This window comes from Streptopelia decaocto, assembly GCF_964273445.1.
Source record: "Streptopelia decaocto genome assembly, chromosome: 5".
In the NCBI taxonomy this organism is placed as follows: Eukaryota; Metazoa; Chordata; class Aves; order Columbiformes; family Columbidae; genus Streptopelia; species Streptopelia decaocto.
Genome location: NC_138659.1, coordinates 62,842,054 through 62,869,918, shown reverse-complemented (window position 1 = coordinate 62,869,918; position 27,865 = coordinate 62,842,054). Strand labels below are relative to the sequence as shown.

Genomic DNA, 27,865 nt, shown 5'->3' with positions numbered 1-27,865 from the left:
CACATTCTACAAAGATACCTTCAGCCTTGTGTGAAGGATAGTTGTGCTGCATCAGAAGCACATCAGAAACTGTCCTGGAATCACTATTCAACCTAATGATCCCTGGAGACACCAAGTTATGCCATCCACAGGCTGGCAGACAGTAAAAGGGAAGGAAGGGTATCTGGCAGAGGTACTCAAGGATGATGGTCTGCACAAAGGCCAACAATAGAGAAGCCTTGCTAGGGAATAAAATACTTTCCCATCTTCCTTCCATCCCACTTTGTCATTAGCCCTTTTCATGGGTAGCTTATCATTGAGCCTTTTTACATAAATACAATTACAAAGTTAAATCAAACCAGGATGGTAACGGAAATCTGTTGAATCCTTGTAAATGCAGTATGACAGCTTACATTTTATGACATAAACTAATTAAAACATGCTTGTTTTGTTTCTAGAATATCATTTGAACTCAATGAAATAAAATATTTCATGGACGTCGCCAGAGAGAGAACGGGAAACAATCTATCACATCGCCAGCATAGAGAAACATCATGTGAATCCACCAACACGGACAAAACCAGGCGCACACACAGCTGGGTGGGGTGCAGAACTATAATTTTGTTCACCCATGAGAAACCTCTACAGGCAGCAGTTAGTCTGAGAAAAGAGTGAAATGCCAGACTAAAGACACGCTGCGTTTTCACAGGAAAGCTCATCAAAACTGAACAGTTTCAGAGGTTCCAGTTTGTTTGTGACTCTAGGATGCAATTTCTCCTCAAGTCTTGGTTCTGTACATTAGATCTCAGTAAAGACATTCCCAAGAGAACATCACTTCAAGCATCCAAAATAGGCCCTTTTTATATGTGGCAAAATAAAAGCATGAAAGACCTGAAAAAACCCATTAACATTTTTAATTAGTCCTGGTTTTCAAAAACCTGACTTGTATCTCATATCATATTTAGGCAATAATTTGTTGGCCACAGATGTTGCTCTAAAATTGGAAGCAGAACTTCTTTCTATCGGGGATTTTTAATAAAGGAAACTCATATCTAGAACAGAATAAGATAACAAAATTTTATAAAAGTGTTTGCCTAGTAATAGTACTATATATAAAAAATGTATTAGATAAAGTAGTACTCTTTTGTTGTTTCATAATGTTATGACCATCTGAAAAAGCTCCCAGTTTTGTACACAATCAATTTCAGTTTCTCCACATGGTTTAAATGTAAGGGAAAAGGTCAAACAGAACCTGAAATATTTAAACTGGTCAATGACAGTCATACTGCCAATGAATTATCTCAAGTTTACTGTCAAATACGGATAGCCTTTAAGGTAACCTCAAGTACATGTCATGGCTTTCTAATGAGTTATTAAGTTATTAAGCTATGAAATATTTCTGAATTTTAAGCAAGACTAAGGACTATAACCCAAGTAAAACAAATTAGAAGGATAATAATTATGCAACATCTTGAGATGTACCAGACAGTCACACTATGCATATATCAAAAATACATTAATAAACTGAACATATTAATAAAAAGCTAAGCTGGCCCTTCAAGACCTCAGCACTAATTGGAAAGGATTTAGACAGCACATCTTGAATAACTTCCATTAACAGTTTTAGTAAGTCACTTTTCAACTATCTAAAACTGGAATAACTTATTCTTAAACCATATAGTTCATCTACTGTATTATCATTTGTGAAAGATCAGTGAAACCTCATTAGACAGCTGAGTAATGAAACAATTGTCTAATTGCCCCAACTTGAATCTTATTTCTGATGAACTTAAATGATTAACTATGAACTGGTTTCTAGATTTTAAGAACCACAGTTCAATTAAAGGCAATGATTATCATCATCCCTGAAATAATTTACTTTGAACTCTGAAGAATTCTTTCAAAAAGGGTGACGTTTGAGCAGATTTTATTTTTAACAAAGAGGCAAGCTCCAGAACCAAGCTGTTGGGCCACCATACCCAGAAGGGCAGGAAGCCCATGCAACCCTTCAGTAACTTTGTGATCTACTGTGGAACCATCCTGCAGAACAATGAGAGATTATTGCAGGAGGAACAACTACCGATGTCCTACCTGAACATCCAGCCACTGGGCTACTTTGGAATGGGTCTCTCACAGCTCTCCTACTTGAAGTGTTCAGATTTGGACAAAAAAGCCTGTCTTGCATGTGCCGTGAGAGTAGCCACAAGGCTACAGTTAGTTGCTCCTTCTCTGATGGTATAAACTGAGCACACTACATTTGGGAACTCTAGGAGCAAAGTATTTTCTGGGACTTGGGAAACTTGGAGTCCAGACATTGATTTGAATATAAAAAACAAAAAAAATCCAGTACTGGAGCTAGATTTTCCATAACTCATGGTTGTCCTAACTTGTGCATGATATGCTATTTGGGGGAACAGAGAAGGTTGGTGAGGAAAAGGAAGAAAGCATGCACATCTTTCTGACAATGCAAATATTTTGCAGGAGGGAAAACTGTGATTGTCTGGCAGATTGCATCAACAATAATCTGTCAAACAGTAAGCAACGAGCGCTCATTTAAAATGATGATCTATGATAATCAAAGCTATTCATTATATCTTTTTGCACTGCATATAAATGGAGTAGGCTTAACAGTATTCTGCAAAATACGATACCCTCAAACATGTTTTTGGAAATGAGTATGTACCAAGTTCAGCTGCTTGCTTGTATCTGTACTTAGAACTTAAGCCTCTCATACAAAATGTCCAGGTCATGAGAACAGAGCAATACCATTAGGAATGACACAGTTGGTAATATCTGACTATATCTGAGTGCATTTTTCAAAGCTGCAATGTCCTCTTCTTTATAAATCTGGTAAGAAACAACAGTCTCAGAATGACTGTGAATATCTGAGAACATCTCCTGTCATTTCAGAAGATGCAGGTAAGGAGAATACTTTGTCACAGGGAAATACAGAGAGAGATAGGACACTGCATTTCCTCCTGAGCACTCAGTAGAGTGAAAGTACCCATGTACGGGAGAGTTTGGGTGGAAGAGAACAGCACCTTGTTGTGCTGGTACTGCCCCGGGTCAGGGGTTTTGCTGTGGGGCACATCCAGACCTTTGTATTTGTTCATAAGCAACAGCCCTGACATGCCAATAGCCGAAGTCTCCCTTGATTTGAAGAAATCTACATTAAGGTGCAGATCACAGATTTGGCTCTTCCCTGTAACCCCCCTGCAACACAAAGTGTATTACAAATCTGCTACAGGAATCACTTCATCCAACACAGATACGCAGAAGTCTCAAGGGTGGAAAGTGGCAGCTGTTCAACACATTCACTCATAGAAACACTGTTCGCCATCAGTATTTGTTTCCCTATTGTTACACAGTCATGGTAGTGGTGAAAATGTTTGCAATATTTGTTTGCTTTTCAGAAACAATCCTATAATGGCATTTTTTTTGCTACTAATAATGCTTTGTGAACTGCAGATTAATGAATAAAACAAGTGGTTAAAGATAGCTTTTAAATATAATTCCTTTCTCTACTCATTTTATAGCTCAAGAGCCATATGTCTCTCTTTAACATGCGATCCGCAATGTAATACTCCATGAGCTTCCATATCTGTCTTGTATAATAGTTTCAAATAAAATTTGGCTCTCTGTATATCTTAACCTTGGGAACAGGACTCTTAAAATCCTAGAGGCCAAATACCAATATCCCTATAGGATTATCATGCACATCTGCATTTCTGGAAAGACGATATTTGTAAGGAAAAAGCTTTCAATTAAATGTTCCTCCAGAAACTATTGTTTTGCCCAACTCTTTCCTGTTGCTCTCCTGGTAAGGGGGACACCACAGGGCAAACCTTTGCCATGCTACAATTTCATCTGGTAGGCACCGTAAGAATGAATATTCATAATAAACGTCCTTAAGGTTTCCAGAGGTGAGGTACAGCTGCCTTGCAGGAGTTTGTGTTCTAGCAAGAGGACTGGAGGAACTCCCTCATTTCCCCACCTGAGGCTCAATTTTACCCTGTCACTTGCAGGCAGAAAGCTGCTAGCAACCCGCTGGAACTGTGAATGAAGCTGCAAATGCCAGAATTTAGTCAATCTTCTACATTTTTGCATTCAGCCAAAGTACTTAAGACACTGGGTAGCAGACACTGCAGATACAGTTGTAAGAGTGTTTCTATTTTAACCTCCTGTTTACAGTTCATAACCCAAAGTTTCTTGAAAGTTGCACTTTTGAGAAGGAAATTTCTCATTTTGGTTTTGGCCAAGCGATCTGCTTGCTTAGGGTGTTTGTTTGCTTGTTTGGGGCATTTTTATATTTGAATAAATGCAGCTCAACTATTTCAACGAGCAAAATATTAAACATGCTTATTTACTTTAAATACAGTATGATTTTTTTTTTAGTTGATTATTGAAGCTGAAGTGGCAAAGGGGTTAACAGCTAAAATCCAGAATGAAAACTAAGAATTCTTACCAAGAATAAGGGGCTGGGCTTGTCTTAGAGATAAAATATTCTGGTTTCAACAAGACACATGATCCTGAGCAAACTGAGTACTGACCACATGCAGTAGGTTTTTTTTGTTTGTGTTTTTGCTGAACTAAGAAAGGATGGACCCAAGGGAGAGATTAACAAACTGAGGCTACTCGGTTCACAATGTTTGTTGTCCAAGTCACAGAGCAACAAAGAAAAAATGCCAGAGAGTCCATATATTCTAAAAACCTATTGGTTTTAACTTATTTCATGCTTCGCGAGCCTGGAAAAAGGTAAGCTGTGACACTGAAAGACCAGGAATACTGAAAATATAGCTTCAGATGTGTGTACCATTTATTAAACAACCACCTTCCACAGCTTTTCCTTTTATTATATTTTCCTTTTCAAAAAAAAAAAAGAGACATGAAGAACATAAACCTACACAGGGAAATGCTCTAAAACTCAACATACTTAGTTTTCTTATCCTACCAGACTCACATATTTTTTTAATAGGTCTTAACCTAGTGTTCATTATTATTTTCCCCCAATATCAAGATTCCTGTGTGTGGTTTTGTGATATCAGTAATTAGCACAACAAATGATTGTTCTGCTCCATCAAGATGTTATGCCAGTACATATTACGGAGTCCTACATCAGACATAAAAAACAACAACAAAACCAACTGAAGGGTGGGATTTTCAAAAGCATTCAGCATTGGTTGAATTTTACACCCAATGAAGTCAGAGGTAGTTTAAAGAAAAAATAAAAACCAACCAACCAACCATAACATTCTCTTGTACCATATCATAACAAGGCAGTAGTAGGTTGAACAAAAAAACTCTAGCAATCAAGGTGCAAATGTTGGTATTCTCTTATAAAAGTCAGTTGGCATAAAGCACCAGTGGAAGAAAAGCAGAGTGCACTGATTGCTGAGGACAGACTGCGCAACATCTCCAAGCATCACCTCCCTGACAGCATTAAGAACAGGACTGGTTTTGCTCTCCTAGTGTGAGGGCACTCTGGAGAGATTACACAATAGCTGACATGCTCTTGTGACATGAAACTGAGACTTGGAAGGAGTATTTACCCTTCTGACTTCACGTACTGAAGATGGCTGATGTAGCGTGCTTCAGTATTAGAAAAAAGGACTTCTTTCTCATCCTGATGTGTGAGTAAAATAGAAGGAAAGTTCACACAGAGGGCCTGTGGCATCATACATGTAGTTCCATGAGATAATGACGACGTCTCCTCCAGAATCTCAATGTATTCAAGAAAAAAAACTGCTACAGAAATCTGCAAAACCTACATATGAAGACTATGTTACACTTAGAAGAACCATGTTTCACTATAAATGGTTGTGTCATGAATCAGAAAATAAATCCAAAGATAAATCTCATTTGTCAGCTTCTAGACAGTTGCAAAGCACACAGACCTTTGCTACAAAAAAATCCATTAAAAATTACTACAAAGATATGTCTTGCATGCAAAAGATGGAGTCCAGTGTAATTTTGCTTGCAATTCTCTTAAGTATTGGGAGTAAATGAAATGCAGATCTGTAAATTCAAGATCATTACAATGCTACAAAGTCTAAGGCCCTGAAATCACCTTCAGATGTTGCTGCTGTTAATTTTAACAATAACAGGAGCACAGTTGCTAATGTCAGGATACCAGACTCAGAAGTCTAGTCTATGAAAAAGGTTTGCCACTACAACAGTATAACTATTTTGGCATGAGCTTCTACTGGAGTTGCAACTTACCAGCAGAAAAAAAGTGCTTCTGTTGTTGGAGCTTATATCCTCCCCAAGCAAAATAGAATATACTGGCCAAAGCTCCAGGACAACCATGTCTATACGAGGGCTTTTGCCAATATACACATGCAGCCAAAAATCACACCTCCAACTGACATTACTATACTGGCAAGCGTTTCTAGCACTGGCCTTAAAGTAGTTATTTGTTCAATCATTGCTTTCCACAATCAGCCCTCACTCTAAAAATACTGTATTTCTTCACAGGTAGAAAGCTGAAGAAAAAAAGAAAATAAAAAACCAAAACAACAACAAAAAAAACCCCTATCCGCTCAGGTCTTGTTCAGCTGTTTCTTATAACACACAAAGATTTTTCTTTTGCCTTCAGAAAAGTTGAATTCCGCCCTTACAAAAACAGAATAAAACATTCTTGGGGGTGAAGCGTGAATCTTTAACCCCAGAGCAGAACAAACAAACAAAAGTTCAGGTCAGCCCTTGCTCGTCTTGCAACAGGGGCAGAGAAAGAACAGAATTCTCTCAATACTGTTGCCATTCTCTACATACCAAAGTGAACAGTCTGTCACCTTTAAAAGCGCTATTTCTGTTCCTATTGCTGCATCTGACTTCCCGGCTAAAGCGGATTCTTCCATAAACAAAATGTTGAACAATTTTCACTCTCAAAGCTCACACAGAAAAGTAGCACTTTCAAGGGGATAAAATGAGTCCAAAAGTGGGGGTGAGGGGACAGAGGAAGGGGAAAGGAATACTTTCTCACAAAACCTCAAGCTGTCCTCCACGAGAAGAGGAGGATTTTCATGTGACTTGTCTTGGTTTGAGATTACAAAAGCCAACTATATGTTTCAAAGCACATTTGTTTTCAATGGTTGCAATATTTTTTTGCAAAAAAAAAAATTCAAAACAATGGCTTTAAACATCACATGGGAAAATGGAACCCAAAGTGTTTCATTTTACTTCTAAAGCAGCAGTACAATGTTTTCTTAATATCCTCCACCTCTCTAAGCCATTTCCTGTGGTTTATCCTAAACTCTGCCCTCATCAGTCTAAACAGTAGTGTCAACTACGCATGAAGAATCAACTTGTTCTTGGACTGAAAACAACTGTACCCTTTTAAAATGCCACGACTGCAGCATCACTAGAGAAGCCAAAACCTGTGTGGGTCTAGAGACAAAACTTGTTTCTCCTTCTTCAGGTTGGTCTTTTTCCCAAGCTAAGGGTCAAGCAAGTCATTTTGGGAAACATCATATTATTGCTGCCTGTGCTGCTTCTGTTCTGCATGCATTCATATATTAGTAGATACTTGAAGATATATAGTGGATTTGGCTTGATCTTAAACAACAATTTCCCTTGGAAACTGTCTAGCAGAGCCTGCAAAAATTAGTTGTATCTGCACCTGGCTGTGGAATACTCTAAGTCTGAGGGAAATTTCCATGTCATACACTGGTTTAATGTGCTACTGGCACACATAACCTGCAGAACTCAGATGTGGATACAGATTCTATGGTTTAGAAATATCCACATTTAGGGTTTTGGTTTGAGCTCCTCCCTTGTAAAAACCTCTTCACTTCTGAGCACATAACGATACTTTACAACTACAGAGCGCTGCTATGAGTCTACAGGAAAAACCTGAACCTTTCATTGTGCAAGTAACTCCCCAGATTACCAAAGGAAAGTGAGCTCCACAGACAGTCCATCTGATGCAAGGGGAGTGACATCTGGACGTGCTTGGAGTATCAACACCTCCAACCCAGCTCCAGGCTGCCGGGAGCCTTTTTCCTGTTTGGATTCAAATGTAAAGACACCTGGGATCAAACGCAAATGATGTCTTTCGATTTCATCCACGGTGACGTCAGGTGAGGACCGCTTGACAGCACCCAGAGGAGCCGGTGTGCGCAGCCTGCAGGGACTCGGGGCTACTCAGGTTCCCCTGCACTGTTTCTTCAGCCCTGGGTTTCTCTCAAATGCTTGCTGGCAGCCGCACCAAGCTGCACGCAGAACAACAATACGCAAACAGACATCATTAGAGAAGTGTTATTTTTCTTATTACATAAAAGTTGAGAACTTTCACAATATCTTGAGAAACAGTGCTCAGAAATTACCTCTTCAGCTTGGCATCCATTCCCTCTTTAGGAACAAAACAACCCCAGCAAGTACAGGAAAAAGCCAAACTGACACAACTAAACCAAGAAAGCCTTTTATCTATTCACCTCACAAGGTGTTTTATTTATTTTTTAACTACTTCTTAAAGACTCGGAAAAAAGCATCAGGTGCTCTTTGCACACAGAACATTTATGACCTTGTTCAGCTTCTTCAATATACTTCTTACTAATGCTTGCTATATGAATGGACTCAGCCCCAAAAATAGTAATATTAAGCTTTTTAATTGCTCTACACAATTAAATGCTAATACTTCAATCATTATCAATAATGGTGAATACCATGCTTTGCAGCACAATGTAAGCAACATATTAAAAACAAATGCTTCACCAGGTTCCTACCTTTTAGTTTTCATAAGGAGCTCAGAATAAGAACCCTAAAAATAAACAGCATTTATTGTCACTGGAGAAAGTGCTACAGTAAAGAGCAGCAAACAACTGGTAGCCACAGTTATAACCTCCACCCCCTTTAGCCCTCACAGAGCCTTTGCTGTTGCTGTCTATGTAAGCAGAGCAGAGCTGTCTGCTTCAGGGTGAGAGTTTTCTTGGAAATGTTTACTATAATGAGAGAATTTTCTGTTCTTTTTCTTTTAATCACAACACTGTCCAGTTCTGAGACCTGAATTGATGTAAAAAATAAAAAACCAAAAAAAAAACCCAACAAAAATCCAGATGACATTTCAAGGAATTTAATAATCAGATGCCTCACTGCACTGCTTGGGAGTGTGTTTCACATTATATTAAAATTATTGGCACTCAGTCACGTTACGGCAAAACTAGCTGACACCATGCTTGGTTACAGCTGTTGCCACAACAGTAGTTATTTGGCAAGTGATGTGAAAGAGGACAAAGTGCTATTGTGAGCTCGCACCAAGCTTTTATGCATTATGTTTCCAGTTCATAAAGAGAAAGAAAGAAAAGAAAGGTTGCCTTTTTTCTTGCACGGCAACCACATTGTGATTCTAAGTGAAGGTGTTTGTCAAAAGAAGTCAAAACCATCTCAGACTGACAGGGTGTGAAAGCCACAGAAGAGGATGGAGACGAAGCACAAGACTCCTGCAAGAAATGCAACTCAAAATTTGGGAAGGTGGGGTAAGCCAGAAAAAAGGGCAAAGACCTCTTGGAAAGCAAACTGGCCCTTTGTCCCTCAAAGGAGCAGCAGATCTCAACTGTAACTTTATGGGAAGCACCAAGAGTGGATCACACTCTGAAGAAGTTGTGTTCCCAAGGACTGTCTGTCACAGGTTGGCTGTTCTTGAAAATCAGGTCTCTGAGCGTGGTGAGGAGACACATGCCTTTGTGTCTGCTTTGTGAGTCCATCCACATTACAAAGGGAAGGGTTTTACCTTTGGCTGAAACACTTGCATCTCTTTTTTTTTTCCCCTCCAGAAAGAAGCTGGAGAGCCAGCCTTACCACACAGATGGTTTCCCATTAAACTAATCAACAACAATGTTGGAACTCTGTTCCTTGAAAGGAGGTTTGTCTCTGTGCCCAAGCGAGCCAACAGAGGAAAAATCAGCTGCTACACATTAAGGAAAAAGTAACACATTAAAAAAAAAAAAAAAAAAATTAATCCAGTATTTAATTGTAAAAACATGGTGGGAGAGAAACAGGACTCAAGAGAAACTCCAGGACTTCTTGCATCCAAAGCAGCCATTTTGCAACGCATGACAGAAATGCTTCGACACTGGTTGGTGCAGAGAAGCATCCTCAATCTTTTAAATTAATTTACTGACTCTGATGTTTTTTTTTTTTTTCCCCCACAGCACAGTGTTACCCTAAGCCATCCTCCCATCTAGTTGAGCTTATGACCTAGCATTTGTTCTGATATCTGCGGTTTTGAGACCCATATTCTACATTAATACAAAATGAAAAATTCTACATTAATCCAAAATGAAAAACTCAGATGCAAGAAAACAGCCAGAGTTGTCCTATGTGAGCATTGACTGTTGTCTGTGTGAACAAGGCAGCACTTTCCAGAAAACCCAGCCACCATGGAGTACCCAAGACACAAAAGTGATTTTCTCTTGTAAGAACGAGATATCTCACATGTGTTTACTTTGCAAAAGGCTGATTTGAATAGTAGCCACAGAAACACAATATGTACAAACTGGTCTTGCTTACTATGTGACAAACAATTTATAGAAAAGCAGGACTGGATTATTTTTTAAATTGCTTCTAACACTAGTTATTGTCATGTCACATGCCAGTAGTATAATCATAGGACTTGTTTACTTTTAAAATGTGAGAAGGCACTAGAAAATATTTTTTAAATATTTTTTTTCACTTCCTTCCTCTTTGTTCCCCACTTATTATTTAAATATTCCTGTGCAGTGAGGAATCACACTACACGTACATGAAAACTGCAAAGTGAAACTGAATATAAACAGAAAGTGACTGATCTCATTTCACTGAGCAAGAGGGTTGAAGGCCAGAAAGGAAATAAATTGCTTTAGGGGTGGGATGTTAAGCAAATATTTACACAATTTTCCAGTTTTTATCAAACATAAAATATAATCTAATAATCATCTAAGGAATGTTTTGAGAACATTTTCCCTTAAGTATTACTCAACACTTAGACATGGATGATCAAAAAGTAGAGACCCACTCCCACCAAGCAGTATTTATCTCAAGCTCTCCCTAGTAGGAAAGATTACAAGGATTAGGTTTCCAGCTTGTGCAATTGCCTTTAGACAAACACAACAATTTGCAATAAACTACTATTCTCCAGATGCTTTTTTGAAAAAAAACAAAAAACCCAACACACTGATGACAATTAAGACTGAAATAAAAGAAGAACCAAATAAGTAACAATGCAGGACAAAGAGGCCCCCTTGAAAGATGCATTAGTATGGAAGCCATCAAATCAGGGGGTGGTGGCTTTCCATGTGGGGAGGCATTCTCTGGGGCCACTTCTGGGCTTCCTCCTCACAAAAAAGACCATTCCTTTAAATGATGATTACATATTCTCAGCGTTTGGATCAAAGAAAGCAGTGGGCCTCAAACTAAAGTCAGTCAGGGAACTCAACTGCTGAGGAGGAGAGCCAGGTTTGACAGTGCTCCTGACCGATCTCTATTATCCAGGTCAGTCACAACAGTATTTTCCTATGAGACCTGGACTTAAGTGGGTCAACTGGACAAAATAAAAAGTCCACTGTAAGTTATTCTCTACATTTCTGAAACAGAACTTTTCTCTGGCATCTTGTGCACCTGCTTCTCCTCTCGGATTCAGAGAATAAGCATTTCGACACAAGGTTTTCCATTGATTTCAATGAACAGAATTACAAGCATGACAGCAGCTCTTCAGCACTGCCTTTTATTTGGGTTCAACCAACATTTCCCACCCCACCTAGGTGTTGTTTGTTCACAGCGTGCATCTGTGAAACGAGGTCTCTATTTCCTTAGTTGGCTGCTAAGCATCTGCAACACTGCTAATATGACTTATGTAGTTTGTTATAAAACAATTCTATGACGAGCTTAACATCATATATGTAATTCTAAATGTTCCTTCTTACTCCAAAGAGGACACTGGGAATTTACTAAGAAACAACTATTTGTGAGTAATTCCTGTTTGGAGAATTATAAATGGCTTAACTAATTTGATCACTTAGATTCCTCAAATAGGAATCATCTGAAGGAACTGGCAGGTGGGAGCTTAATTCTCCTACTGCTTGCTGGTAGAACTGTAATAAATCATCAATAATTCAAAGACGACCGTCAAAATATGACCAAGTGCACCATCGCAAGAGATGTTCTATAAAGAATACTCTTCACAAAGAGGGTCTTCTACAGCATTGTTACCAGCTATCACATTCAAACTTCATTCTACCCAGCTTTAAAGATGTGCCTGCTACTCAAATTGTCTAACAAGCTCTCTTCTAATTACACAGCTAAGAGCAGCATCATGCCACTGGATGCCTCAACAAAATGCAATTGAAATCCACATCTTTATTTTCTCCTTAATCAGAAATTGAACAGTAAATTCTTGGCATTTCAAAGGCTCACTCTTCTTTTTTTTTTTTTTTTAAATGAAGTTACTACATATGAGATAGAATTTCTATACATTCCCGGATTATCTTCATGGCTTTACCCATCCACATTCTGTAACAAACTATGTTTCTTCTTATTTCCCCAGAAGCAAAAGGTGATGGTGCTTATTTTGGCCAGGGGAAGTGACTGTCTGCCTTTACCCTTAAGTCCACACATCTCTCCTCCACACCTTCTTTGAACAAGGGAACAGCAGTGCTGTGACACCAAGTCATAAAACATTGCATTTGTAGGGATGCATTTCTTCTTTGAGGAACCCTAAAGTACTTAAATGTTGAAAAGTACTGATTGCTTGCAGGTTGACAGCAGCCAGCAATAATATATCTCAGTCCACACCGGCTATAAGAACATTTCTGACAGGAGCAGTAAGGAGAGATTGGTAAGGAAGAAGCAGTTGCCTGGGCTAGTACATGAAGTTTAACATTACATTTCTTGTATATATACACTTAATCATTACGTCTCCAGAGATGCATTAATTCTATTTGTTGAATCAATCCAAATACTCTTTTCTGTCTGCAAAGTACCAAAATTATCACCCAAGGAAGATGAGCCTGTTACCTGCAGCCCTCAAAACTATATTTTCTGGAGAAGACAAAAGAGAATTGATACCTCCTCTTCCTCATATCTGTGTTCAGTAGTTAAGGAGATCAGGTACATAGCTGGTAATGGACTGTTATGGGAAATCGGATATCCCCCCCCACCTCTAGACCAAATTCTTCCCATGCTTCTCTTTCACCCCTTTTAAATCCATTTAAGTCATGACTCCAAATCAGGACAGGCACTGCTACCAGTTAGTCCATCATTCACAAACTCTCATCAGGTTGTCATGTGAGGACCATGTATAGATTAATTAAGGGCATTTGGCCGTGGAATGCTTTGCTGAGATATGGAACATTATCCTCATTTTAGAGATGCACAGAAACAGATGTTTCCACAGTTACCCAAGTTACACCCGGGACAAAGCTAGGATTCAAACATCAGTAGTCAAGTTTCTGATTGTTTTTCCTCGATTGGGATGGGAAAAAAACCTCAACACCGTTATAAGATTAGAAATAAGTTAGTTACACAGTATCTCAAAAATCAGAAGGCAATACATGATCAAGCATATGGAAATATGCCAATGCTTAATAGTCAACATACATGAAATACAGATACAAAAAGTTATAAAAGAGACAATTACAGCTGTCTAATTTTGTTTGATTTTAAATATTTTAACCATGAAAATATTGTATATTTTGAAAGCATATATAATGGCTCATAAAATGAGATGTTTTCTTCTCTTTGCTCATACACTTGAAAACACTTTATCTCTAAAAGTTGTGCCAGCATAAAAAACCCCTAGTAAAAAAATACTCTTTCCTCCAGCCCCAAGATTAAAAAAGAAAATAATATAATTAGCTTGCCTTTGAAGTAGATTTAAAGACTTAGAAAGCTGTGTCCTCCTGTTTGTAACACTAAATGGAAAGCGAATACACTTTTCAGCACAGAGACTTCGTTGTTGAGTATATAGTCAGTGCCTCTGACTATAGCTGCATTATGTAGGAACAGAAACCAAAACATAAATCTCCTATATATTAATATTTTGCTGCTAATTTTTTATACAAGCGCACACAAGAAGAAACGGCAAAGATCTCATCCTGACAGACGCTCTGCTGCTTTAAAAGATTATCTCAAACTAAGCTAGAGAACTGGCATGCACAGAGCTCCACCTTCATTAGCAGACCCATTTCTGTTAAGCTCAAGACTACCCCTCCACCCTGTTGTTAAGCTCTAGACTACTCCTCTATCCTCACTGACCTGCAAACTCGCTCTCAGCCACACCACTTCCACAAGTCCTTTCCCTTGGCTGTCTAATGGCAACACCAGCCAGGCCTTCACCCAGCAGTGAACTCTATCATATTTCCTTGTTAAAACATCAGTGAGAAATGAGACAGTCCTCTAATTAATATCTTAAGTTCTAGGCATCTTAGGCACAAAATGTGAAGTAAAACCCTAAAATGAACTTTGTTTTAATTTTAATACGGGATTGTGTTATCTCCATAAAAAGGTGCTAACAAACAAGATGTTACCAATCAATGTTAATGTATTTTGGTGGCTGTTTTCTGGTGCTCAGCAAGGATACTTCGGGAAACTGAAATCTCAAGCAATTTCCGTTGTTTCTAGCACAAGTACATCCATTCACCTCTATCCCTTGAATAAGATTGGGTTTTATTGCTGCTGCTGCTTGTTTAAATCTACTTAAGCATTGCTGAATATAAAATAAAATCAAATTGACTGTGAGAGCAGGCAACTTCTTGTCTCCAAAGTTTGGAAATCACTGAACTTTCTCATATTTAATAATTCAGACTCACTCCCCTAAATTTTGTCCAGGAAAAGAAGATGCTTTTTATATTCCACAGATGTCTGCAGTACTGGATTTTCTGATTCTGAGTGATTATGAAACCCCCTTTTGTTCTCAGAACTTCATGATGTATATCTATAACTCTTTCTTGTTTGTGGAGATAAGACCAGCCTTGTCTCTCTAAATGCCATTTCAAAGGAAGATTCACTGTTGTTTGACTTTTGATCTGTGTGGCAACCAGCTCGACCACCTGCGCTGGGCTCGAGCAGTGACTGAGCTTGCTTTGTACCATCTTATGAACACAGCAAGCCTTTAAAACCAGAAAGAGCTGATGTGTGAATGCACCAATTTACAATGTAAATACAGGGTCCAACAATATGGGCATCTTTAACGACCAAATGTGTAAAGTGCATATATTGTTTACTGATTATATCATTAAACAAAACAGATGGCTCATATTCTCCATCCACCTACAGTGGATTAAAACACAATGGTGTAATAGTCTGGTAAACTGGTAATGTGAAACATTGCTTTGTACTGGTGTAGTGGTATAAATAGCTGTTCACAAATGAGGTACAAAGCCCGACTGCCACCAAGAGTAATTAGCTTAAGGCTGTACTGCAAGAAACCTTCACAATCAACACGTGTGTGCCATTCCCACTGAAAATTGTGTTTGTAAAAATATACTGGTAACAGAAAACAGCAAGGAAGTTTCTCAGCTTGGATAAAGTAGACCATATGCTTCCTAACATCTAGCCAAGACCGGGTACACGCTTAGAACCACATTTCTCAAGCAAATCCCTATTTAAATGCATTATTTGCAGCCACAAGAAGAAAGTTATAGAAACATACAAGTGCTTTTTTTACTTGCACAAGTATTTGTATCAGGAGGAAGGCAGGGAATTGGCATAAAAATAATTTTAAGATGCAAATTTTATTCAAGAAGGAAATAATCCGTTAGTGTTGTAATCTTAAACTATCAGCAGATCTACTAAGTAAGAAAGGAGAAAGACTTTGCTCTAACTTGCAAATGTTAAAAACTTCTTCTGGGTTGTAGCTTAGCTAGTATAGCAAAGTCCAAACTAAACAAAAGCTCTTCGGTAATAAATACTCCATAGTGAGATCCTGCAAGCTAAGCCATGTTAACACTCATGAAAAATACTAACATTTGCAGAAGGCATACGGGTCAGTGAAACACTCTTCTGCTATGTTTTGAAACTGGAGAGTATTAATACCACTAATAATTCTGCTAAACTGTAGCTCCTGACTATTCAAATTCATTGACTGATTTTTCAAGTCTTCAAAAAACCCCCAATTATTAAGCTGATATTAAAATACAATTTTAAAATATGAGTTAAAATCCTCATTTTAAGACTGAAGGAGCATTAGAGCTGAAAATTTATCAGTTTGTTTGAAGCACACGGGTGGCAAGAGTCTCTCCCTTGTTTATATTATTCTAGTTATTTCAGTAACAATTTCAACAATTTTCAATTAATTACTTTAGAGCTACACAAATGTAGAAAACGTAAATCTCAGTCTTTATGGTAAAATTGTTTTTCTCTACCTTTCCCGTTTTGCTCAAATCCCATGACTCTTCCTTGCATTCTTGATTAGATTTAAATCTTCCATAATAGTTAAAGAGCCAGCCAAAATTAGCAAATTTTCATCTTTCCTACCACCAAGTAGGCTAAACAACCTCTCACTGTAAGACCACATTTTCTCATTCATGACCCTGTTATTCTTCAGACAGATGCTCAGAAGGTTAGCGATGTGTGAACATATCTTCTGCACAGTTTTAAAAGTCTAATACAACATAATCACATGCTACACAAGGATATAAACTCTCATATTTGGTCTTGTCCCACAGCAGCACTAATTGATCTGCAACAAACTCTTAAGCGATCCTGGTTTTCCTTTGCTGTTGTTTTCTCACGGTCATCATTTATGGCCTTCTTTGTAAAATTACAACAACAACAACCAAACAACACCTCCCCCCCAACAAACTTCACTCAAAACAAGAGAGATCCTCATTCAATATTAGGGCTACAGACAAGCAAACTACTCACATGAGCATGACTTGCAAGTTCAGGTCGTGGAGTTTGTAGCAGAACTTGAGGGACTGACTTAAACAAAAATTGTACTCAACAAATCTTGAGTTTCCCTTTGTTCCTGTTGTTGGTCACTTGATCTCTACACCTCTTGAGCACAGCCAAAGCTCTAACCTGCTACTATGAGCAAGAGTGAAAAGAATCTAATCTAAACGAGTAGCTAATAAGGACAGGCTCCTGATATGACAGCAGTTTTAAATCAGCTTGATGACTTCATTCCTTGGTGTGTGATCAGAATGATGCTGGAAAGCTGAGTTAATTTTGCTTTTATCAAAAGCTGACAATTTCAATCAATTGTGGCAAGGAAAGTGCCAAGTGCTACTGGAAATCACACTCAGAACACACAAAAGAGCTTCTTTACCTCATAAAGATTAACAAAGCTCCTGCAGAAACCTGACAGAAGACTAACCAAAGTAATTCCCATTTCCACCATTTGTTTCCAAATACTAGATCTGTCCAAAATGTTAACGTGTCCGTGGGCGAGGGTGGGAGAAATAAGTTTAAAACTCTGGTTTTTGTTTAGAGATGCCACAAAAAAGTTAAATCTCTGTATTTTGTTGATCTTGTTTGAGTTTCAAATGTTACTTTCAGTCAGCTTAGCATACTGTCTAGTTTTAGTCCAGATTTGCAACCTCAAGAGAATGATTTAATTTTGGTGTCTCTACTTGCAAAGCTCAATGATGCCTACACATGAAGCTACTGTTTGGAGAGACTGAGCTTCCAGGATTTGCCTATTAGAACACTACCCAAGTCTTCAATTTTTTTGCATTTTTGAATCTCATCAAAAGGCTTGGCTTGATGAAAACTGGAAAGAGTAATTTAGTTCTGTACACTATTATATGTTCTCTAATTCTTGAGAAATTTAGCAGAAATTTCTCTTCACAGCAGAAGTCATGGGCCAGGACAGAGCACAGAAATCTCAAATGCACCAAGACATAAAAGCTCTCTGTCTACTCAGGAACCAAGTTTTAGGCTAAACATTAGGGAAAGCTTAGAACAGTTTCATTGAAGCAATGGGGAATGTTCATCAGTACAGAGCAGCCCAGATGAACATTTGCCAGGATTGAAACAGAGACAGTCAATCCTGCCTTAACACAAAGGGATGAACTTTTCTCTGATCACTTCCGAGATGATTCCATATCTCTTTTGGCAAATTTGTGGATTAAAATGACATGACCCATGTAGCAAGTTATCACGCAGATCTGTGATAAGAAAACATTACATATAGGAATTTATGGCTTAAACACTCTGTAGTAAACAGAATGTGTAAAATTTGGTACGTATTGTTCTGTGACAGTTATATTGTGAGTGGTGTGAAGAACAACATGATCCAAGGAGTTTGACTTCATCAATTTCTGAAGCATTGTCTCCAATTATTTCAGCAATTACCAATGTCAGCTTTTGCTAACAGGTTCCCTACTTCACCCTGCTTCACATAAACAATCTCATCACATTCGAAATATTTTCTCTGTGTTCGCTATTCCTGAACACATCCAACTAGAAACTACTTGTAACTCCTGCAAGAAAGCACCGCACTGATTATGCTGATATAATACATGCCTTCTCATGAAAGCATGTCATGGGACATCTATTGTGGTTCAGACATGACAACGTTAACTATGAAATGCCTTTTGTTTCACTCATGACACTGTGAACCTTTTTAGGCCCTTGCTGCTTAATGGTAGTCAATACACCTCAATACAGAGAACAAAATCACAAAGGGTTACATGATATTTAACCTATTACAATGCTTTACATTCTTGGTATATGCAGTTTAGGACTAGCTTGGATAATTATCCATTGGGACTCTGCTTTCTTGCAGAAACACAACTGCGCTTTAGATAATGTTCTTTCCAGCTGTTCAGCTGGACACAAGTAGATGGAAGGGGGGCAAATGAGATAGTAATTCCAGATGATAGAAAAGAGGGAATGGAGAGGACAGAACAAAGGCCATTGTGCATTTAAAAAAGGAACGAAAAACGAGAATTAGAAATATTGTCTGAAGAATGCTGAGAGCCCTGCTCATAATGGACATAGTGAAGGCAGTTTGACACATGGATAAAGCTTTCGAACAATCTGAAAAATAAAACAACAATACAATATAAATGCTTCTTAATGAATGAAGGACATAACCTTCTAAAACTGTGCCTAGGTGCAAGGAGATTAAAACACTGACTTATCCTATTCACTTAAGTTAGTAAAATGTAAAGATAAATCAAGATGATTTTTTTTTCCAGGTTTGAAGTCAACTCTGTATCACTTAGGCTGCTGGTGCTAAAGGTTTGCAAAGGCTAAGGTGGCATTAAACTAGTCATAGCTACATGCTTGCAATGTTGAAATTGGTCTCATTCCAAAAGGCATTCAGCACCTTCAGTATATGGCTTGGAATTCTCCATGTACCCTGTTTGCTTTAGCTATGGCTGTTATACAGCAGCTCAAAAGACTTCTGCACTTTCTGTGATGCATGAACTGAAAAGTATTTCTAACATTGAATCAGAGTAAGATTTTTCAAAAGCACTTTGGAAACAACATACAGAACACTGTCCAGGAAAGATGAGCCAGGTTTATAAAAGGACTCTCAATTGATCATTAAAAATAAGAAATATGTCTTACATACATCAGATTACATCACACCTAAATTGAGAAGAGGGAACCCACAGTGTCCCACACTACTTTAAAATTCTTGCTGTTCAGACCCAGAGGTACATTTCCTGTTTTTCGGTTGGACTCCTAATGATGAAGAATGCTCACCCTTGGGAATTTGGCTGACACTACATTTACGTTTTCCAGATGTTTTGTTCATCACTTCAACAAAGTAACAAGGTTTCTTTCTCAAGTCAGAGACAAAGTGAGGAACAATCAGGTACTAATTAATGCCAAGGTTTAATCTGGAATAACCAGCCGTACATTCCTTACCCAAAGACTATCTTGTGATTAACAGCAGCACAAAGCTTATTAGTTTCCTTCTGAAAAGATTCAACACTTCATAATTTATAAAGATTAGTTACTTATTGAAAGACAAACATGTACAATAATATAAGAATGAAGTAAAGTAACTATATTAAATGCTTAAAAGTCAGATTTTTTTTTTTTTTTAATGTCCTTATACTGGCAGTAACAAGCACTAAAATACCCTATGTGTATTTTATGGTTTCCATTTAAGAACAGAAATATTAAGGACAAGGTTTGTTCTGTAATCAGCCTTGAGCAAGAAGCACAAAAAAGCTTCACTGCCCCAAAAGATGACCCAGAATCTGCCACTCACTCCCCCCTTATTCAGTCTCTCTCAAGTTAAGGGAATTGCTCCTCTGGTTTAAGTTAACCATATGCTTAAATATGTTCCTGAATCAAGGTCTGAATTACTGGAGTAAACAGCTGCAGCTGTAAATATTCAACATGGAGCAGACGTTGCTGACGGATTTGCTGTTTCAATCATTTTTCAGTGTAGAAATACATCCTGAAGTAAAAATAGAAATATATGTACCAAAAGTTGCTGAAACAATTTCTACTCAAACTTCTTCTGGCTTGACACCAAATATGCAAAGTTCCTGCTGGAAAGAGGAATTCCTCTATTAGCATGAAAACAGGGCAAATCCAGCTGTATGTTAAACTTCACTCAGTATCTGCGATACAAAGACCTTTCTGCAGGAAACTGCAGAGACTCAACAGTCATGGCCTAGTGTGACTGATACTGAGACAGGCGTTAGCTCAGAAGAAAGTATTTTTTATTACGGATTTTTTTATTGGGGATAGAACCAGAGATTGGTAGGGAAACAGGGGAAAAAGACGGGGATAACACTTGCTGTTTGTTTTGGTTTGTCTCAGCAGGGACATGACTGTCTCTGCTGCTGTTATTCTGCATATGGAAATGCGGACTTTGTAGCCAAGAGAGAAAGCAGAATAGACAGAATTAACTTTTCACATCTCTGGGATTCTGAGAAAGCAAATTAAAAAAATTCTATTGCATCCAGTGCTGAATGGCCACCTGAGCAGGGCAACGGGTGGAAGCAAAGCACCCCATGCTCTGTTTAAGGAATCGTCCTACGCTGAATGTCATCTCAGCCTAATGACTGCAGAGGCCTTTTCAGAACAACTGAAGTTGTTTGAGAACTGCTAGGAACAACTGCAATCCAGGCCCAAAATGTGAAGGCCATTTCTGAAACACTTATGTTTTAAATCACTTCTGCTTAGGACCAGAGGCAATGGATTCAAGCTGGCTGCTGGGAAATTTCAAGTAGATACCTGGGCCCATTTCAACTGCTACTGGAACAGATTGCGTAGAGAGGTGTTGGTATCTTCAACTTTGGATTTGTTTGAAACTTTACTGGAGAAGTCTCTGCACAACCTGCTCTAATTAAACTTGCTTTGAGCAGGAGGTTGAACCAAATGACCTCTAGAGGTCCCTTCCAACCCAAATTCTCCTATGATTCTATGAAATGTTGAAAAATAACTGCAAGGTCTGGACTATCCTGGAGTTCAAAAGTACAACAAAGTTTGACTAGAAATGATGCAGGAAGGAAAACCACCAGAATTTTCCTGGAAAGAAGAGTGAAGAAGCTTGACTACAACTAGCGCAGAGGGGGATGCATTCCATGATTGTAGTCACATTGGTCACACAGCTGTTGGCAAGTCATGGAACTCATCACCTGAGAGCTGAACACTTACTGCTTCATTGCCATCAGCTGGAGCTAATGTGTTTGTCCTGTTGGAAATCAAATGTTAAAAGTGTCTTTTAAAAGAGGCGATGTGTTCATGAGCTTCTCAAAGCATCATTGGTAACAACTCAGAAGGCTAAAATCTGAAGATTAAAAGAGAATTTTATGCATAAAAGTTTCCTGGTGAACCCGACAGAATAAAACACAGTTCTGGAGGGTAGCAGCTATTTTTCTGCAATTCAGAGAGGGGTCGATAGAATTTATCTGCTAATTGGATAAAGATACAGATCTTCAGAAATTTTTATCTGGTTACTTTTGGATTTGTTTGTTTCCCACTGGGCCATGTGTGGCTTGGAGACTGTCCAAATTCTTTTCTTAAAAGCTTTTCTAGGCTGTTCTCTTAGGATATGGGCAAAAGACTGAAGATCTTTCAGAACATATTATTTTCTGCTTCTTTCTAACGGACTGTGTGCTCCCCAATTCACATTCAGGTAGAGGCCAAGGGACAGACATCTGAGACAGCAATACCGCAGATGAGCGCAGAAGATGCCATTTCCTTATGTTAAAACCTATTATTTGAAAATTCTGTAACTGAAACTACACTGAGCTTCTGTTATAGTCTCAGAGTCTTACAAAGGAGTCATACACAGGATGTCCAGAGCTACGGATTCATTTAAAAGGAAATGACCAATGTTTTGACATTATCAACATGCAAATATTGTCCTAGTAATGCAGTGTTGTAAGCGAAATACACTAGTTTAACAGAATCTCAGTAGGCTTATTTACAGATTAAAAAAACCCAGAATGTATAGGTCATTTCAAAGCAAGAATATTTAAAAACATCAATTACAAAAATATACCCCAAAACATACCCCAAAACCCGTGAGATAACAAATTCCAACACCTAAGGCTGGCTACCTTAAGCTACTAGAGCAGCAGACTGGGACAGCAAGACCTGTCCCTATTATGCCACTGATTCCCTTAGTGAGCTACGGTAACCTACAAAACCTGTCCCTGCTTTTATTCCCCATCTACAGAACATGTTATGCACAAATACATGGCCAGGGAAAACAGTTCATACAAAGGGAGTAATTTAGTCTTCTAGCTATCTAAGTATCTAATCTGTTAATATATTTGGCCAGACTCAGAAGAGATGCTGCTTCACCTTTCCTAGACAGTAAAACAGAAATAGGCATTAATTTGACGCACAGGGTATTAGCCTGGCATACAACTTGGAGCATATCAGCAAATACATATTGTTGGAGCAGCAACTAAGTGGAGCAATAGTCCGTTTAACATTACCTTTCCTGTACAGTAGTAACAACGTGAAGAATTGTCCTCTAGCACATTTCTTTATTGGTTCCAGTAACTAAGTGAAACATCGTGCGGTGTGTACTGAAGTGTGCAGAAATTAGGGCACAATTGCTGATCTGCTCTAATTATTTTTCTCTGATTTTTGCTGATTTCTTGAGGTCTGAATTTTATGACTAAACAACACTGGAATGATGCTGAGGCTGGGATAATGCTAGACCCTTCTGCCCAACAGTCATTAAAAAAATTAAATGCACCATAGTTCTATCTATTACCTGGTTTTAAATAACATCCTGAGAACCTTCTACTGCAAGTTGCATCTATGCCGAGGCTTTTTTTTTTGGCACATTTACCTGAACTGAGCTTAAATCCCAACCTGCCTTTCATCCAGACAGATGGCTCAGCTCGGGATTTTTGTTAAAGAAAAAGGAAATCCAGTGCCTTTCTGACACACAGAAACATGCCATCTTGGTGTTCAACTACATAATCCTTTTGTCTGAAAAGAAGAGCCAAGTATATTTCAGAAAGATCGTATTTTTCATTCGGCTTATGGAATACTTATAAACTAGGACTCCTAACTGTGATTCCCAAACACAAAACAAAGTCAAAGGTTACAGGATATGTTTTTGTTTCAGCTTCTCCAAATTACTTGCAAATGTATTCAAACACAATATGAGGAGATACTTTATTTTATTGAAAATAACAGACTACAGGGTGCTGCGAAAAAGGCTGAGGTACCTCAAGCATAAACATGGAAAGAATACATTGGTTTAGAAACCCATAAATCCTTATTTGAATCTGCCAACCTGAAAGCCAAGTAAAGCCCGAAAAAACTATTTTTCCTAAATGCTATGTCTGATTAAGCCATACTATTAAATGACAGCTGAACTTTAACATTAATATGATATTATTTAAATAACTGCATGATTTTTTTTACACTAAAATGATGAATGATTTTTGGACAGCTCAATTGACATAAAGCAAGAAACCCCTTTAATGAGATTTGACAAAATGGAGACATATGCAGAATATTCGTTACAGCTCATGTCGCAGAGCCCTTCCTGGGGAGACTTCGCTTTGCTTGTGTCTTTTCTTTCGTCCTTGTTTTTTTTTTTAGTTTATTTTGATTGTCTACAGGCACTGAACCATCCCTTTCAATTGCCACTTCCTTTCTCTATGGATTTTGAATTTAGCTTGTGTCATTTACATATTACTCTTAATCAGAGAATTTTATGAGTTACAGTTTTGAGTTTGAATTGTAAAAAATCTGTGGAATGAAGCCATGAGGTTCAGTCATTTTAACCTTTGTCAACTGGGTATACAAGGGACTAACTGGGATATTTTTTTATGAGGACACTTATGAAGAGATAAAGCTTGCACTAAAGAACAAATTATTAAACTCCGGTTCTGATATTTTCCAAGCCAATTAACAAATCAAATCAACAACTCTGCTAAAACTCTTTTTTTTTTTTTTTTTTTTTTTTTTTTTTTTTAAAAAGCTAATTGCATTAAGGAAATATGCAACATAAAAGCCCGTGGCAAGGATAATTTTGTGCTGAACACTACACAGGATGCTCTAAACTACTTTAAAACTGTGTTTTCATAGCACTCAGCACCATCTATTAGAGGGATGCTTTTCTTCTTCACAAAGCAGAATATATCCAGAAACACGGATGTCAGAGAGAAGCTCAGGTGCTGTTTCACTGGGTGAAACAGAGATGCCACTAATGAAAAAAATTTGTCTGGGAAGGTACCGATGTAAATTTAAAGTGGGTAGTAATGACTGGATAACTCCCTCTCCGCAGTCCCACATTGATTTTGGGGATGTTAAATTCTTTTTTCCTTCTGTATCACCTCACTTTGATCCCAGGGACAATTTTCATAACATTGAAAGCATGCCCGAAACACAAGGTCTGACAACGTGTCTGCCCCATCTATTCAGGCAGAATTGATCATCTTAATCTTTTCTCTGTGTGTAAATTTACTCACCTCATAACACTTAAAAACTTTCTCTCCTAAAATCTAACAGGTAAAAAAAAAACCCAAAACACCATAATCACTCAAGAATAAGGAACACAGGATATCATAATCAAAAAGCTTAATTTTAGAACACACGCACACACACACACAAAAAAACCCCACAAATAAAAAGAAACAAAGATGAGAAATGACTGAGCAAGGGGTAATCCCTCAGGCTACAGGAAACTCTTTCCATAGCTGTGATGAAGCATCCTATCTAACCATGCCTGCTTCCCCACCAGCATTCATTTGAACACATTCTACATAGCAGCCTATGTAAAAAAAGTCAAGTACATCGGCAAAATGCTGAGGCTGAATTAAAACTGAAAATAAAGGCACGGAGGGAGAGAAGAAAAAGAAGAAAGAGCAGTTGCGTCCCTACCTTGGCCTTACCTTCGCAACATTCCCGTCAAAATTCTGGAACTCTTCCCCAGGTTTGCATCTGTTTCTCTAAGCTGGGGAGAAAAGAGTCCCATTAAAGGCAAAAGGCACATCTACTCCATTCTGTACAAAGGACAGGTATTTCTACCGTCATTTGAGTCAATCAACCTCAGGTTTAGCCCACAACAAAATCACATGTAAGGAAACCACTAAAGCTCTGAATTTTAAAAAATGTTTTGTCTGGTTTTTACTTATGTAAAGATGAAACCCACAAAACATAAGACATTGAGGCAACAAAAATGAACCATGAAGAAAAGCCAAAGCTTTACAAATAAAGGGCTGCAAGTAGAAGCTATATAAATCGGTATCCACAATTCCCACTGATGTGTGTATATGTATTGGTTATGTATATTAGCGAGGGCATCAAGGGATGAAGAGACAGCCATGCACTGTGTTCCTGATGCTCAGTGAAAAGAACAACTAACATATTTTTCTTCCACTGTAATTCAAAGACAGTCGTTTAAAGATAAAGCAAAAGTATAAAACAGTGTATTTTTATCAGTTCTATGTAAAAAAGCATGCATATATTGTCCCTCAAATAGAGAAGCTGTACTGACCTTACAGCAGCTACCCCTGGGAAGGATGCCCAAATACTTTGTGAACAGTATATAGTATCCACAAAAGGCACAGCTGTACAATACATATTTTTGCATGTAAGGATCACTTGCTCACTGACAATAGCATTTTTGTAGTTCATTAGGACACAGGAAACCTACATTTACGGCTAAACTTAATTAGCTGACTTGTTCTACAGCTCTCAAAAATTTTGCAAAATACGTGCAACTGAATAAAATTAAATCAGAGACATGAAAAGTTATTAATCAAATGAACTTCATATTAAAAAAGAGCAATTACGTCTATTGTTCTTTAAAAGGTATTAAAACCTCCCCTCTATTTTTGTGTTTATTAGTGTCCCACAGAAGGAAGTCCATTAATGAAGAAGTGTATAGGAAGAATTGAGTTACTTTCCTGTTGCCTCTTTTGCTACTGGTAGCTAGAGGACAGAAATCTTCGAACTTCTCAGAGATCTTGGAACCTGACATCAAAATCTACTATAAATGATAATGTAATGATTGCCAGTTATCAAATAGCAGGGATCACTGTTTCTAACATGCCCCAAAACACACCCGTGTGTACATACATAAAAATATTCTTCTCCTTATGACAGCTGAATATTTACCTCTTCATTATCAAATCAGATTGAAAGGGTTACCCGACTCATTGTGTTTTTAGTAAAGAAACTTTGTTGTAGAGGACAAAATGCATCTTGTTTTATAAATCCATCAAAACAGTAACATTGCCAAGAAAAGTGGCAGCCTTCCAATAACAAATCACCTTCACCATAACCAGTCACTATTGTATCTTGAATATATATGCACAGCACCAATATTTAAATGAGCTTATATTCTGAAGCCAAATATTGTAAATATTTGCTACCAGATTTAATGCTTATTACTGAAATCAGTACTTCCAGTCAATGACACTTAACATTTTTGCATAAATTCCCTCCTTGTTCTTGTAAAAGGTATTAAGGAAATACCAAGTAGAAGCTGGGACTGCATAACACCAACCAAGACTTGCTCTTATCAATGTCATATCCAGTAGGAAGGCTTGCGTTGACTCTTAGATCTCTGCAATTATGTGCCACGATGGAAAAAAGATGAGCATTATATTCCAGGGAGGCCATTCCCTCATTTTTTCCTGATCCATCCAGACAATTCAAGCTCCAGAAAAGCCGTTTAGCTCAGTTTGACACGAGTTACAGAAGAAAACCCGTCACAATAATTTTTAAAAGGTTCATTAAAAAGCCAAGTTCTTATCTATGCTAGAAGGGAATCTAAAGTACAATGTATGCTTCACATTGGTCTTTTATTATTCATAGAGATGCGTTTAACACTTGGGGCTTCTCCTCCCTTTTCACAGAAGAGAAGCTCTCTCCTTTTTACCGTTATATGTTTGATCCTAACTTTCCTCTCTTGCTGCAGGATTCTACCTGACAGCTAGAATCAGTACTGATAGTTAGGAAAGGGAGGATGAATCTTAGAGGTCTGACAAACTCCTCTAAGCAAGACGACCTCAAATTTTTATGGTAATAAAAAAAACCCAACAACAACAAATAACCCACAAAATAAGCAAACGAGATGTTAAAAAAGAAACAAACACATACACATATAGTTGGAAGATCTCCCAAGAGAACACTGAAAAAACACCTTTTCTTCCTGCATTGGCAGAAAAAAACAACACAAAGAGTTTCAAACTGTAAGTCTGGTTTTATTTAAAACTGAAATATCTAATGGTAGTTCCTCCATCATTTCTTTACCAATATCTGTGTGCTGCAGAAGCCAAAGAACTGGCAGCAAGCAAAGCTGTTAAATGGCACATGAGGGCATTTCTTCCTTTCACAGAACTGCTGTAGTGAAAACATTTTGAAATATTCTTTGATATTAGCAATGGTAAATCTACATGTTGTTTAAGAAAGTCTAAAAAAATAATTTTGAGAATAAAAATAAGAAAGGAAGGAAGACAAACAAGATGCTGATGTTGGGATCTTGTCTGCCTTAGACACATTTTAACTTGAGGTC

General features: G+C 37.9%; 1 protein-coding gene across 2 annotated transcripts in view; it reads right to left on the bottom strand.

Moving 5' to 3' along the window:
• VTI1A (vesicle transport through interaction with t-SNAREs 1A) overlaps nucleotides 1–27,865 on the bottom strand; it is a 266,769-nt gene that overhangs the window by 74,727 nt on the left and 164,177 nt on the right. The window contains exon 7 of one of the 2 annotated variants that reach the window (XM_082054239.1): nucleotides 25,225–25,297. In XM_082054239.1, the coding sequence (XP_081910365.1) occupies nucleotides 25,232–25,297 (66 nt within the window). In that variant the 3' untranslated portion in view covers nucleotides 25,225–25,231. The remainder of the gene's footprint in view (nucleotides 1–25,224; nucleotides 25,298–27,865) is intronic. The other variant, XM_082054238.1, reaches the window with a different exon arrangement.